This window comes from Rhinatrema bivittatum, chromosome 2, assembly GCF_901001135.1.
Source record: "Rhinatrema bivittatum chromosome 2, aRhiBiv1.1, whole genome shotgun sequence".
Lineage (NCBI taxonomy): Eukaryota > Metazoa > Chordata > Amphibia > Gymnophiona > Rhinatrematidae > Rhinatrema > Rhinatrema bivittatum.
The window spans coordinates 240475406-240489449 of NC_042616.1; the positions used below are offsets into that span (position 1 = coordinate 240475406).

The 14044-nt window shown below is 42.2% G+C and overlaps 1 protein-coding gene across 3 annotated transcripts in view; it reads right to left on the reverse strand.

The window, feature by feature from the left end:
• The window catches only part of TOPBP1 (DNA topoisomerase II binding protein 1), a 248317-nt gene that overhangs the window by 71537 nt on the left and 162736 nt on the right, over nucleotides 1-14044 (reverse strand). For all 3 annotated transcript variants that reach the window (XM_029589328.1, XM_029589327.1, XM_029589329.1), the window contains exons 20-22: nucleotides 8536-8728; nucleotides 3157-3386; nucleotides 2373-2539 (exon numbers count right to left, since the gene is read on the reverse strand). In XM_029589328.1, coding sequence (XP_029445188.1) covers nucleotides 2373-2539; nucleotides 3157-3386; nucleotides 8536-8728 — 590 coding nt within the window. The remainder of the gene's footprint in view (nucleotides 1-2372; nucleotides 2540-3156; nucleotides 3387-8535; nucleotides 8729-14044) is intronic.

The following is a 14044-nucleotide window of genomic DNA, read 5'->3' on the forward strand; positions in this document are numbered from 1 at the left end:
GCCCTGATCCTTCTTCAGGCAGGGCTTTCTGTTACCCTAGACACTCATGCAAAGCCAGTGCCACTGCAGGACCTATGAGCACAGGCTCGATCATAGGCCTCATGCTGACTTCCACTACTAATGCTACTGGCACCTAAATAGTGCTCACATATGAAACACTTGTGACCCCAAGTGAAGGTTTGGTAACCCCATTTGGGGTCTCAACCCACAGTTTGGGAAGCCCTGCCTTAAGGATTCCTCTCTGAAGGATCCATTACTGTAAATTATGTCTGAATTGTCTGAATTATGTCTGAATTGGAAGCCTTATCTTGCACGCATCTTTTTCAGAATTTTATCTTGGACTCAGTTTCTTTTAGAGCAGTTTCCTCTTTTTTTTTCTTTTTTTTTACCTAAGGTGGTTTCTCCAATTCATTTAAATCAGTCAGTTTCTCTTCCAGTGTTTGAGTGTTATTGGATTGCATGGGATATACATTTTTAAATTGGATTCACTCTGGTTAGGTTGTTTGCTTTGTTTTGAGGGCCACATAAAGGGCAAGGCATCCTCCAAAGCATTTCTGGCTAGGTGGATTAGAGAAACAATTGTGCCAGCTTACTTTTTGAAAGGCGCCAGAAGGCCTTTGGTTCATTCAGTGAGAGTTCAAGCTTCTTCTTGGGAAGAATTTTCAGCTTTTGCTCTGGAAGATGCTGCATTTGTAGGTGGCTGCTTGGTCTTTCTTGCATTCTTTTACGAAGCATTACAGACTGGATGTTCAAACATAGCATGCAGCCCTAATTTTGTCCCTCCCAGTCTAATGGGGCTTGGATACTTCCTGTGCATTTGGGGGCAAACTTTAAAAGCTGCGCTACCCGGAACGCACAAATGTACGCCCGATTTTATAACATGCGTGCGCAGCCGCGCGCATGTTATAAAATCAGGGTTCGGCGTGTGCAAAGGGGTGCACACTAATGCAACTTGGGCGCGCCGAGCCCTCGGGGAGACCAGCTGGCTTTGCCCGTTCCCTCTGAGGCTTCCCCCCCCCCAACCTTCCCCTCCCTTCCCCTATCTTGTCCTGCCCTCCAGCCCGAAAAAAACCCAAAAACCCTTACCTTTGTTGTGGAAGTTACACCTGCCAGAGGCAGGCATAACTTGCATGCACCTGCCGAGTGCTGGCGCGTGATCCCCCAACCTAGCAGCTGTACGGAGGACTCTGGCCACGCCCCCGCCCATTTTTTCAAGCCCCGGGACTTACACTTGTCCCGGGGCTTTACCCGCACCACCAGGCCTTTTGAAAATAGGCCCGGCACGTGTAGGGCTTTTAAAATCTGCCCCTTGGAGTTGCAGGATGATAAGGAAGGAGATTTTTAATCTTACTTGGTAATTTCTTTGCTTGAATCCTGCTACACCAGTCCAGGAGCCTCCCAGAGAGTTTGGGCTCCTCCTATGTTTGAAAGGTGCTCCTTGATGTTTGCAGATATAATTTGTTCTCCTCATGGTGAGAGCCTAAAACTTACCTATCACTTCTTTGAATCTTCTCCTTTGTGGTGTTCTTTCATTCTCTCTAACCTGGGGAGGTTGGAAGAGGTATTTTTTTTTGGAGGATCTTTCATTAGGTGTTTATATAGAGTTCATATAAAGTTTGCGAACAATTATTTTTGTTACTTCTTTTGTTATGAGAATAATGATTTTTGCCTGGGCTGTACAGCTAAACGTATCAGTCATGATGTCACAGAAAAGTTGTGTTCTCTGCTTCTATCTACTGGTAAAGGGAATAAATTCAAGCATCAGAACCAGTGTAGCAGCATTCAAGGAAAGAAAATTATGAGGTAAAACAACTTCTCCTTCAGCACAAGTGAAGCAGAGCATATGAAAACTCTGACAATACCAATGCATATATTTCTAATCATCAAGTACCTTGCTTTATAAAAAGTTATTCAACTTCCCCTACCTTCCTTTCCCATTGCCAATTTGAAACAGAACCTATATTTATTCATACTGATGAGTCATAGGCATAGAATAAGACGAGGACATTGCCAAACAAGTACTATAAAACATTAAGGAGACAATATTTCACATTTTCACAGAACTGCAAGCACATTTTTAAAAGGAAACCTGAAAATGCAGGCTGGCGGCAGGAACAGGGCTGCAATGTGAGTATGCACAATTGCACCAGCTTTGAATTAGGTGCAAATGCACCTGCAGAAGATCCACTCAGGGCTTTCTTCCCTCCCCTAACCTAATTCTGCCCCTTTCCCAATGCGGGCAAAAGTACCTGCGTTGTGACCGGTGCAGGGTATTTTTACCCACAAAAGGCTTTTACCTGTTTACTCAGGAAAAGCTTTGAAAATTGTTATTAATCACAGACTATTATATTAGAGGACAGAGTTTAGCAAACCTTTTCTTTGGGTGGAGGAGCCACAGGAGGGTTGGCCAGAGGAAAGGCAATGCTTGGAGCTTGTGGAGTAGGGATCAGCTGCTCATCTTTCACTGGGGTTTCTGGATCTCTATTACTTGGGAACTCTGGACACTTAGTTATAAGTGTACTCTCTGCATCACAGATGGCTGTGGAGTATAAATCATTTGCAACAATTATATTCAAGGAAACATTAAAGAATCAGCTCAAACGGTTAATTTAACAAAAATCTAGAGTATGTTACAAGGAACAAGATTCCCACTGTGCAGCAGTTTAAGCCATTCCAGCTTTTCCTGTGAGTTTAGTTACACATATCTGCACAAGTAAGATACCCTTAGAGTTGATATTTTAAAATAAAAGTGTGCCTAATTAAATTCACAGTAAAAGCCAGAGTGCTTCAATCTGTTTTGCAATGGTAGTCTTAAAATATTCTCTGGATTTCCACTTTAAAAGATGACAAGGGAAAACAGCTTTACTTTGAATGCGTTTCTGTTAGATTTTCTGAGTTATCAGGACTTCTCTCATGCTTTGTGGTGGTTTCTTATGCAAAATTCACTATCTCCGTGCATTCCTTTTCAGTAGTAACTGCCTTTCTTCCTCACATTTAGTCTGTCATAGATCTCTGAACATGGTTAAGTTAGAGTTCCTTTCTGTTCCACTCATCTGAGTTCTCAGTAACTCAACATAAAAAAAAACAAAAAACCCTTGGCATTATAACATTAGTAAGAAAAATATTAGAGGTCGACTTGTCTGTTGCATTATTTACCCAGATCAGCTATTTCAGAATCAGTCAGGGATTCCTTTTGCTGGGAGCTTTCCTTGCTTATGTTCTTCACGCTGCTGTGTAATGGTTCAGAATACTGAGAAGGACTGTTTGGCCACTGTAAGTTGCTGGCGATCCGGGCTCTCTCTTCTCTTGCAGTGGGATCATCCCATATTATTTGCTCGTTCTGCGATGGCTCTGTATTCATGTCCTGCACAGGATGCTGGGCCTGCCTGAGGAAAGTCATTCACCTGTTACTCAAACAACCCTAAAGAGTAAATCATATTCAGTAACCCCTAGGTTTTTTTTTATGATTGTACAGTTGCAGGAGAAACCATGCAATTAGCTTTTTGACACATAATTGATAACCTGTCACAAAATCAAGATTCCTGAAGCTTTATCACCCCTAAATTTAATCTGAAGAAAGCTATAGGTACCTACTGTTAGTCTTGCTATCTCTCTGCTCAGGGCTCTAGCTCCTCCCTCACTAACAGGCTGCAAGCATTGAGCAACAGGAGAGAGGGTGAGATTGAGGCTGGAGTAGATTAAGGAGGCATACACGCTGGGTGACGTTTACCTATCTCTTAATAGTACTATAATCTCACATATACATAAGAGAGGTAATAAAACTTTATTATTAATTTTATATCACAATCACATAAAACGTGTCATGTGTCACAAAACACAACATTCATATGCATTCACTCATTAAAAACATGTGTGCAGCACGGGTAACATCCTATAACATAATGTCACATATATATCTAAAGATCCCGTGTGGGCGCGATGAAAACAACACACATAAATAGTGGTTACTGAATGAAGAGAAAAGTATAACATTTAAATACAGTTTGTTGACATTAAGAAGTCATTAAAGTTTAGATAAACACATGTTTGTACAAATAATTATTTAAGGGTTGTAAGTGGTATTCAGAAAGGTTTTTTGAGGTTTCTATTCCAGTTTTTGTCTCCCCATTTGTAATTTGTGGCTTTTATTCTGTATTTGGCGAAGGATGGAACTGTATGTGTGAGTGAGATGAGGTATTTTACTAGTATGTAGGGTTTGTATCAGTCTTATTTGTTGTGTTTTCTGATTCTCAATAGGACATGAACTGGTGGTACACTGCTGCCTTTTCATAGTTAGGGATATTGCTGTCTGAGTTCATGGAGTTAGTATTGCTATGGTATGGCAAGTATGCTACACACGTGCTGGTTTTTTTTTTCAGGTTCTGTATTTTACAATGCGCCTGGTGTGTCCCAATAGAAAAAAGGTTGAGAACCACTGCTGTAGAGGGCAGCCTAAGATAAGCGTGCAAAACGCCGTTGCAGCCTACCACATGGCACAGCGAAAAAGCCTCAGAGTGTGGCCTAGCCTACAGAGGCTGCTTAACCCACCAGGCTGCCCACATCCCTCATCCTCTCATGGAGTGGGACAAACGTCAAAACGGCACGCCGACCACGGAGACCGGGAAAAAGGAGGAAGCTCTATGTACAAAGCCTCCTTTTAAGTCTCTGAAAATTTATTTATTTATGTTTAAACTTACCTTAGCTCAACCTTACCTGGCTGAGCACAGAGACTGTTTCCAGTTGCGGGAGGAGAGGGCATATGCTGTCACTGCCACGTTCGGCTTCCTGCACCCGCTGCCTTTCAGCCGCTTAAGTAGCTAAGTCCACGCCAACTGAAAAACCAGCTACCAGACCAAGGCACTCATCTAAGGGACCACGGAAATCACCTCAGGAATTCTCAACTGGGGGAGGGACCTTTTGGTATCACTGCAGGAGAGCAGGAAAACATAATATCCTTAATTCTCCTTTTACAAAATGAAGCAATCTCCAGCAGGGAGATGCACGTCCACCATCTGCTGGATGATGGAGAATACTGGCAGACCAATGTCAGTATGCTCCGTCTCAATCTGCTGGTAGAGATAACCCACTTGTTCTGGATTCATCTGACTGGATGTTAAGAAATACTTATTTTTAGGGACAATAAAAATGTATGATTACGATCTACAGCATTTTCAGGTGCAGCCCCCATATTATGGAATTCTGTGCCAAAAGACATTAGATTGGAACAAGACTATGCAAACTTCCATTGAAAAATTAAGACTTGGCAGTTTCCTAATTCATATGACAGAAGTCTTATGTTTTAATATGGATTGGCAGTTTTGTATAAAGAAATATATAGATTTTTATATATATATATGTGATTGGCGGGTGGAATAAGAGATTTCTAAGTTTGAGGTGCAAGTAGGTTGGATACTTTGAATAGTATTTGTGAAATGTTAATGGCAGATATGTTTGGGTTTTTTTTAGTTTGTTTTAATGTTTATTATGCCTGTTTATTGTACATCACCTTGGGAAATTCTTTGGAACCATGGAGGTGATTAATAAGACATTTTAAATAAATACATTAAATAAGGCCGCTTTCAGGGGACTCACACTCCGTTAGAAGCAAACCTACTTCAGAATGAAGAGGAAAAGCCTTTAAAAATTAGCAGATTCCCTGAATAGGATCCCATACTGGGAGCATCTGAGACATAAGGGAAGCAATTTCATTTCTGTGGAATAGGTGAATGACAGAATTATCTTTGCACTCAGATGACAGCTCTCCTTTTTCCAATGATCTGCAATACATCCTTTTCTTTCAGATCAGAAAGCAAGGCACTCTCACAGAAGCCTCCTCTGTGCAAACCATTTCATTAGATATCATTGTCCATTTTTCCTAAGAAACATCTGTGCCAGGAGCTTTACCCAAGGTGCCCGAGTGCCCTCCAACCTGGCCTCTGTATTGCACTCTGGTGTAAAAAAATTAGAAATATTTTGGGGAGAAATCCCACGCGATATTGCTAGTGTCCCCCCAGGCCACAAATAGGAAGTTCAAAAGGTAGGCAGGGGGGCAAGCACTGTGAGACAATTTTAAAATGGTGGCATCTCCCACCGAAAATAAGCCTCAGGGAAGTGGAAGCACGGGCCTCAGCATGGTCCTCAACCATCGGCCCTGGGCTTGAAGCCGAGGACCTGACTGAAATATCAGACAGAATGGAGATGCAGAACTTGTGGGCCTTAGGAGATTCCAAAATGGAATTGCTGCTGATCCCATCACAAACAGGATAATATGAGCTGGCTACGTAGAGTCCCACAGATCCCACAACACCAGCAATACTCTGACAGAGCCAACGCAGTGCGGGAAGAACCAAAGGGCCCAAGGTGACTGAGAAGCTCCAACCTTGGCAAGCCCCAGCCTTAACAATGGCCTGAAGTACCCCTTCTCCCAACAGACACAGTCTTACCCGACTCTGGAGTCTTGCTCTCTTTTTTTTTAAATTATAATCAGCCAGATTACAAACAGAGAAGGGGAGAGGGCAGGAAGGAAATACTTACTAAGAGGATACTGCAGAGCCAAATTACACTCCCACCCTTTTAGTTCTACCAAACTCCCACAGGAGCTGGGAGCTTCCTTCCTGGGCTCACTTAATTGGTGAACCAGAAGCCTGGCTTGCAGTTCACCTTAGAAACAGCAAAGTTGCTAAGGTATAGGACTGCCTCAAAAAGCTCTACTGGAACAGGCAAAGGCCAAAAACCTGGGAGCCAGAAATCCCTCTGTACCACAAAATACACCCTTCCATCTGCTAGACACACAGAGTACTGGCTTTTACCTGTGCTGCATCACCATAAGAATCAGTGATATCACAGGAAGAAGTTGTATCCTCTGTCTGCATCGGTAGGTAAGGGGAATAAACCCATGCATCTGGTAGCAGGGTGATAAGCTGTGATTTAAACCATACAAACATTGCCTTTTTCACAGAAACTGCTCAGAGCAGTTGGATATTTTGTCAGGTCCATTTGCTGGTTGAGGTGGTCTGGTAGGTTTACTCTTAAAATTCAGGCCATGTAAAATAAAATTCTTCTTGCAAAATGCATTTTTATTAAAGTTTTCTTAATTCTCTTAATCACAGATTTTGATCATTTTTAAGGGTCTAGCCATCAAAATGTGAGTCTGATGAGGCAGGATAACTTCCAGAGCTGCTCTTCCCTCCTTACATACCCCCATCCCCAATATGCTTGCTGGCTTCTGTCAGTACCCACAAAATAATTCAGCTGCCTATCTACCTTATAAATGGCCTGTGACCGACGGCCCGCAAATGCGCAGTAGAGACCAGCTCTACCGCGCATGTGCGGGCGAGCACGTCGCTCTGAGGCAGCTTCAGAAAGAAAAAAAAATGGCGGCGTCCAGTGGCAGCAGCGGGCGGCGGCGGCGGTACCGGCAGCGGGCGGCGACGGCGGTAGCGAGCGGCGGCGGTACCGGGCAGCGGGCGGCGACGGCGGTAGCGACGGCGGTAGCGGCGACGGCGGTAGCGGGCGGTAGCGAGGGAGGGAGAAGAGAGGGAGGGACGGACTGAGTGGGAGGGAGGGACGGAGAGAGAGAGTGGGAGGGAGGGACTGAGTGAGGGGGAGGGATTGAGTGAGAGGGAGGGAGTGGGACTGAGTGAGAGGGAGAGGGGGGACTGAGGGAGGGAGTGGGACTGGGAGAGAGAGGGAGGGAGTGGGACTGAGGGAGAGTGAGTGGGACTGAGTGAGTGAGAGGGAGGGGGGAGGGAGTGACTGAGTGGGAGGGAGGGAGTGGGACTGAGGGAGAGAGAGGGAGGGAGGGAGTGGGACTGAGGGAGAGGACGGAGGGCGTGGGGACTGAGTGAGAGTGAGTGGGAGTGAGTGGGACTGAGTGAGTGAGAGGGAGGGAGAGAGGGGGAGGGAGTGAGTGAGACTGAGTGGGAGGGAGGGACTGAGTGATAGGAGAGGGAGGGTGGGGAGGAGTGGGTGAGGGAGGGGGTGGTGAAGAGTGAGGGGAGAGAGAAAGAGGGGGAGGTGAGAGACAGAGGGATGTAGCCCGTTTTAACGGGCTTAACGGCTTGTACTTTGCATAAATAAGCCCAATGATTTTCTGAATACTGTATTCAGTGGCTCCAAATATTTCTTTTTATTTCAAAGAGAGGAGTTATCGCCATCCATCCTGGGAGTCTCATTTGCATGTGAGAACCAAAATGTATGCACTTGGAGGCAAATGCAAATGAATAGCAATAAAGCTGAACAATGAACCATCAAGAACTTGGACAGAGAGACTCAGACATCTACACACACACACACCTCTTTCTCACAGCTGCACAATTCTCCGATATTTATAAGCTTGTTACAAATATGTATTATATAAAACATTCTTATTGTACGAATACCCACCTTTGTGTTTATCTTATTCCACTGCCACTGAGATCTACTATTAATGATATTACTGCTTCCACATATAAACAGGATACAAATTAAAACCCTGATATGCTCAGGTCAGCTTTTAAGGCCATTTTTTAAATCACTCTTCTAAGCATCTCATACCTGAGAGCTTCCAAGACTCTACTGCGGCCGCTACGAGTAGAACGTGTGCTGTCAGGCGTTGAAGGCGAATTTTCAAAACCAGTCCTTGACAGAGATCCCCTTTGACCTTGTGGGTTTACTCTTGAGGTGGCAGACATGAGCTCCTGCAATTGCCGCTGGAAATTCTCTCTCATTTCCAGAGTTTGTGTCAATGCTTGGAGAAAGGGAAAGAGATAAATGTGAAACATTTGTAAAGTTTGAAACACAAATCTTTTTTTTAAACCAATGCTACATTATATTTCTATAGTTATGTTTCAGTTTTTGACAAACACAGCAGACATTTTTATTAAATCATAAAATTCTCTCATTCATACAAAAACTATAGCCTGTGTTGCGAAACCTGACAAACACACTTTCCCCAGCCTCTCTCTTTGCCCCTGAAGGATCAATTCCTGCTTCATAAGAAACTATATACCCTCTTATCAGTATGTGTTCTGCAGGGAGGCCAAGAATAACTTCTAGTCCAAGGCAGTTCATAATATTTGGGGGGGGTTATTTAGTAAGGACTGGAACATGATGGGGGCCCCAAGCTAATGGCAGCGCCAACCAGAAAAATGAACAATGAATGAGGTGATCAAATTTGCAATGACACAAAATTATTCAGTAGTTAAAACAGCAGAGGATTGGAAGAACTGCAGAAGGACCTTGCAAGACTAGGAGACTGGATATCTGGCAGATGAAATTTAATGTTGAAAAGTGCAAAGTGATGCACATAAGGAAAGGTACACAATGCTGAGTTCCATATTGGGAGTTATTACCCAGGAAAATGAATGTTTGAATCCTCGTGGACAAGTACATTGAAATCCTCAGCTCAGTGTGTGGTGGCAGTCAAAAAAGGAAAGGTGAAATTTTATCTTATCTGATAATTTCCATTCTTGGAATTCAGTCAGACCAATCCAGACAAGTGGGTTTACGCTCCCCTACCAGCAAATGGAGGCAGAGAACAGGTGGCTTGTGATGTCAGCTCTTATAAGGTCCCATGCTGCTTATGCCTGCCAATATTCACTGTAACAAGCTAAGATAAAAATCTCTCACCACAACCAACCAGCAGGCTTACGAGAAAAATTCAAAGCTGCTAAACTGAACAAGAAAACACAGAATAAGAAAGAATCAAGAAACTGGACCAACAGTGATCCATAAAATCTATACAGAATCTAGATTAGGGGTGCCCATACCCTAAGAAGGCAATGAAACTGGAAAAACAAACATTCTGGCAGTAAGGGAGATACCTGGACTGATCTGGCTGGATTCTAGCAAAGCAAGTTATCAGGTAAGATAAAATTTCACCTTTATCTTCATCCAGTCAAACCAGTCAAAACAAGTGGGATATATTATTTATTTATTTATTTTTAGTTTTTATAAACCGACGTTCCTGTATAAAATACATATCACACCGGTGTACAGTGAAATAAAAACTGTCGCCACGTGGGCGGCTTACATTATAACAAATAACATTTTAAATAACATAATAAATACATTTAACATATATCCAAGCTATCCCTCAGAAGGATGGGAAACTGCCGGCCTGCCATCAGTACACTTGAGCCAAAGGCTCAGACATCAAGGCAGTAATGCTTTGTACAGGAGTGTAAGTAAGTCTACGTAGCTGCTTTGCAAATCCTTACTGGAGAGACCAAATGAAGCTTGGCTCAGGAAGTCGCTTGGGCTGAGGTAGAATGAGTCTGCAGTCCCTTAGGTAACAGAAAACCCTCTGCTATAAATGCTGATACTATCGTCTCCATAATCTCTCTCACAACTGAAGCCTAGGAAGCCAGTTCTCACTTCCTAAGACCGTCAAACAGTACAAAGACATGGACTGACTTCCAAAATGCACTGGTCACCCTCAGATACCTAGGCAAAACTCATTGCACATCCAAAAAAATGAAGCTGGGTTTAGGCTCATGGATAATCTCTCTCCTAAAGGAAGAAGAACCACCGGCTGATCCAGGAGAAACTAAGAAACCACCTTAGGGCAGAAGGAAGGAACCATGAAAATAGACTCCGCCTCCTCTAAAAACCTTAAAAAGTTTTCCCTACAAGCAAAGCCTGCAACCAGAGGCCACCAGAACAAAACTGTTTTCAGAGTAAGATCATTTACTGAAGCCTCCTTTAAAAACTCAAAAGGCAATACCTAAAAATACTTAAGTACTAAATTAAGATCCCAAGAAGGAAGATGATCTCTTTTAGGAAGATGTATATATCTGGCTCCCTTCAAGACTCTTGAAATACCTCGATGAGAAGCCAATGGCCAACCAGACAACTGCTATAACAAGCAATGGCTGTCACTCAGACTTTCAACAAAATTCAATGACAAACCTTTCACCAAGCCTTGCTGCAAAAAGGACAAGCTATCCACTAAGGAATCCTTCCTCGTTAATATCCTCTGCATTTCACACCATGCTTAACTCTCCAGACCCCCATGTATGCAAGGAATGCAGAAACCTTTCTTGCTCTTAAAACAGTAAACACATCATTCTCAGAGAAACCTTTCTTAATCAGAGTAGCCCTCTCAAGGGCCATGCCGTAAGACAAAACTGATCTGGACCTTCATGAAGAAGCAGCCTCTGAACCAGTATTCCCTTGGAATGAGACATTAACAGGGCTCCCTAATCAGTTGTCTCTTTATATCCATATACCAAGGCATCTGGGCCATTTGGGTGCTACCAGAATCACAGGACTTCAATATCTTTCCACTCTCTGCAGAACTCTGCCCACCAAGGGCCAAGGAGGAAAAACAAACAGAAGAGCCTGAGTCGGCTATTCCTGAATGAGAGCATCCAGACTAGCTGACCCCAACGCTTTCTTGCAGCTGAAAAACGTTGCTGCCTTGGAATTCTTGTCAGTAACCATCAAATCCATCACTGATCTTTCCCATTTCTCCACAATCTGAGAGAAAGCTTCCTCTGATAGGACTATTCACTTGGATCCAGAGTGCTGTGACTTAGGAAGTCTGCCTGAAAATCCCATGTAGAAATCCCATGTGTGTTGGGGAAGAGTATAGTGATAGCAATATACTAAAATGATAACAACTGGCTAAAATGATAACACGAATGATGAAATGCTAAGAGAAATTAGGGTAGCTAACCAATTTGGCAGTGCAGTAATAATGGGAAATTTCAGTTACCCCAATATTCACTGGGTAAATGTAACATCAGGACATACTAGAGAGATAAAGTTCCTGGATGAAATAAATGACTGCTTCATGGGGCAATCGGTTCAGAAGCGGACGAGAGAGGGAGCTATTTTAGATCTAATTCTTAGTGGAGCACAGGATTTGGTGAGATGGGGACACTTGACAATAGGGATCATAACATGATCGAATTTGTATTAATGACTGTAAGGGGGACAAGTAAGTAGCTACAACTCTAGCACTAAAGTTTCAAAAAAGAAACTTTGATAAAGTGAGGAAAATAGAAAAGAACTGAAAGGTGTAGCGTGGACATTGTACAAAAATTTCATCTTAGAAGCGCAGACCAGATATACTCTATGCATTAAGAAAGATGGAAGGAAAGCCAAACAATTGCCAGAATAGTTAAAAATTGAGGTGAATGAGACTATTTTAGCCAAAAAAGCTTCCTTTAAAAATTGGAAGAAGGATCCATCTGAAGAAAATAGGTAAAAGCATATGCACTGGCAAATTAAATGTAAAACATTGATAAGACAGGCTAAGAGAATTTGAAAAGAAGTTGGCTGTAGAGGCAAAATCTCATAATAAAAACTTTAAAATACATATCCGAAGCCAGAAGCCTGCGAGGGAATCAGCTGGACTGTCAAATGATCGAGGGTTTAAAGGGGCATTTAGGGAAGATAAGGTAATCCCGTACAGCTTAAATGAATTCTTTGTTTCAGTGTTTACTAATGAGGATGTTTAGATACCCGTTACGGAGAGTGTTTAAGGGTGATGATTCGGATGAAGTGAACCTAATCAAGGTGAACCTGGAAGATGTGGAAAGCCAGATTGACAAACTGAAGAGTAGAAAATCACCTGGACCAAATAGTATACTCCCCAAAGTTCTGAAAGAACTAAAAAATGAAATTTCAGACCTATTACTAGAAATTTATAACCTATCACTAAAATCATCCATTGTACCTGAAGATTGGAGGGTGGCCAATATAATCCCGAAATTTAAAAAGGTCTCCAGGGGTGATCCAGGAATCTATAGACCAGTGAGAGCCTGACTTCAGTTTCAGAAAAAAATCATGGAAAGTTTTCTAAAGAAAAATCACATGGTTTAATGGGACATGTGATAGACATGGTTTAATGGGACACAGCCAGGGTGGATTTACCCAGGGGAAGTCTTGCCTCACAAATCTACCTTTTTGTTTGAAAGGGTTAATAAACACATGGATAAAGGAGAACCAGTAGATGTAGAGTATTTGGGTTTTGGGATGGCATTTGACAAAGTACCTCATAAGAGACTTCTATGAAAACTAAAAAGTCATGGGAGAGGAGGTGATGTCCTTTTGTGGATTGTAAAATGGTTAAAAAACAGGAAACAAACAGTAGGATTAAATAGCCAGTTTTCTCAGTGGAAAAAGGTAAACAGTAGAGGGATCTGAACTTTGACCAGTGCTTTTTACTATATTTATAAATAATCCGGAAAGAGGTATCACGAGTGACATGATCAAATTTGCAGACGACACAAAATTATTCAGAAAATTACAAATGGATTGTGATAAATTGCAGAAGCACCTTTTGAGACTGGAAGATTGGGCGTCCAACTGATATGAATTTTTTGTGGACAAGTGCAAGGTGATGCACATAGCATAGGGAAAAATAACCTATGCTGTAGTTACACGATGTTATGGTTCATGTTAGGAGTTACCACCCAGTAAAAAGATCTAGGCATCATAGTGGATAATACGTAGAAATCATCGGCTCAGTGTGCTGCGGCAGTCAGAAAAGCAAACAATGCTAGGGATTATTAGGAAGAGAATGGTGAATAAAATGGAAAATATCATAATTTATTTAATGTGTTTTGTATACCGTCATTCGGTTTCGCCATCAGAACGGTTTACATAAACATGCAATAGATTGTAACATCGTCATCACAATCTTATCATGTAGTGAAGGTTAGTTTCATCTATAAGTTAACACTTATGCATTATACTGCAAAGTGTTTTAAATACAAAGTTATTACATCTGCATGTTTAACCTACTGCAAGGTGTTACTTACAAAGTTCTTACATACTGCACCGTGTTACATATTTCTAGTACTTTCGTTCTACAGATATTTTCTACATACTGTTGTTACTTCGCTGGGGGTTTATCCTTTTTCTGTTGTTGTGTTGCGTGTTTGCTTTATATGCTGGTTGATTTCGTGAGTTAGAGTAGGCTTTCATGAAAAGCCAGGTTTTTAAGTCTTTTTTAAACATTTTCATGATTGATTGAGTTCTTATTTCACTTGGTATAGAGTTCCATAGTTTAGGACTGGCAATTGATATGGCTCTCTCATGTGTTGTATTTAGT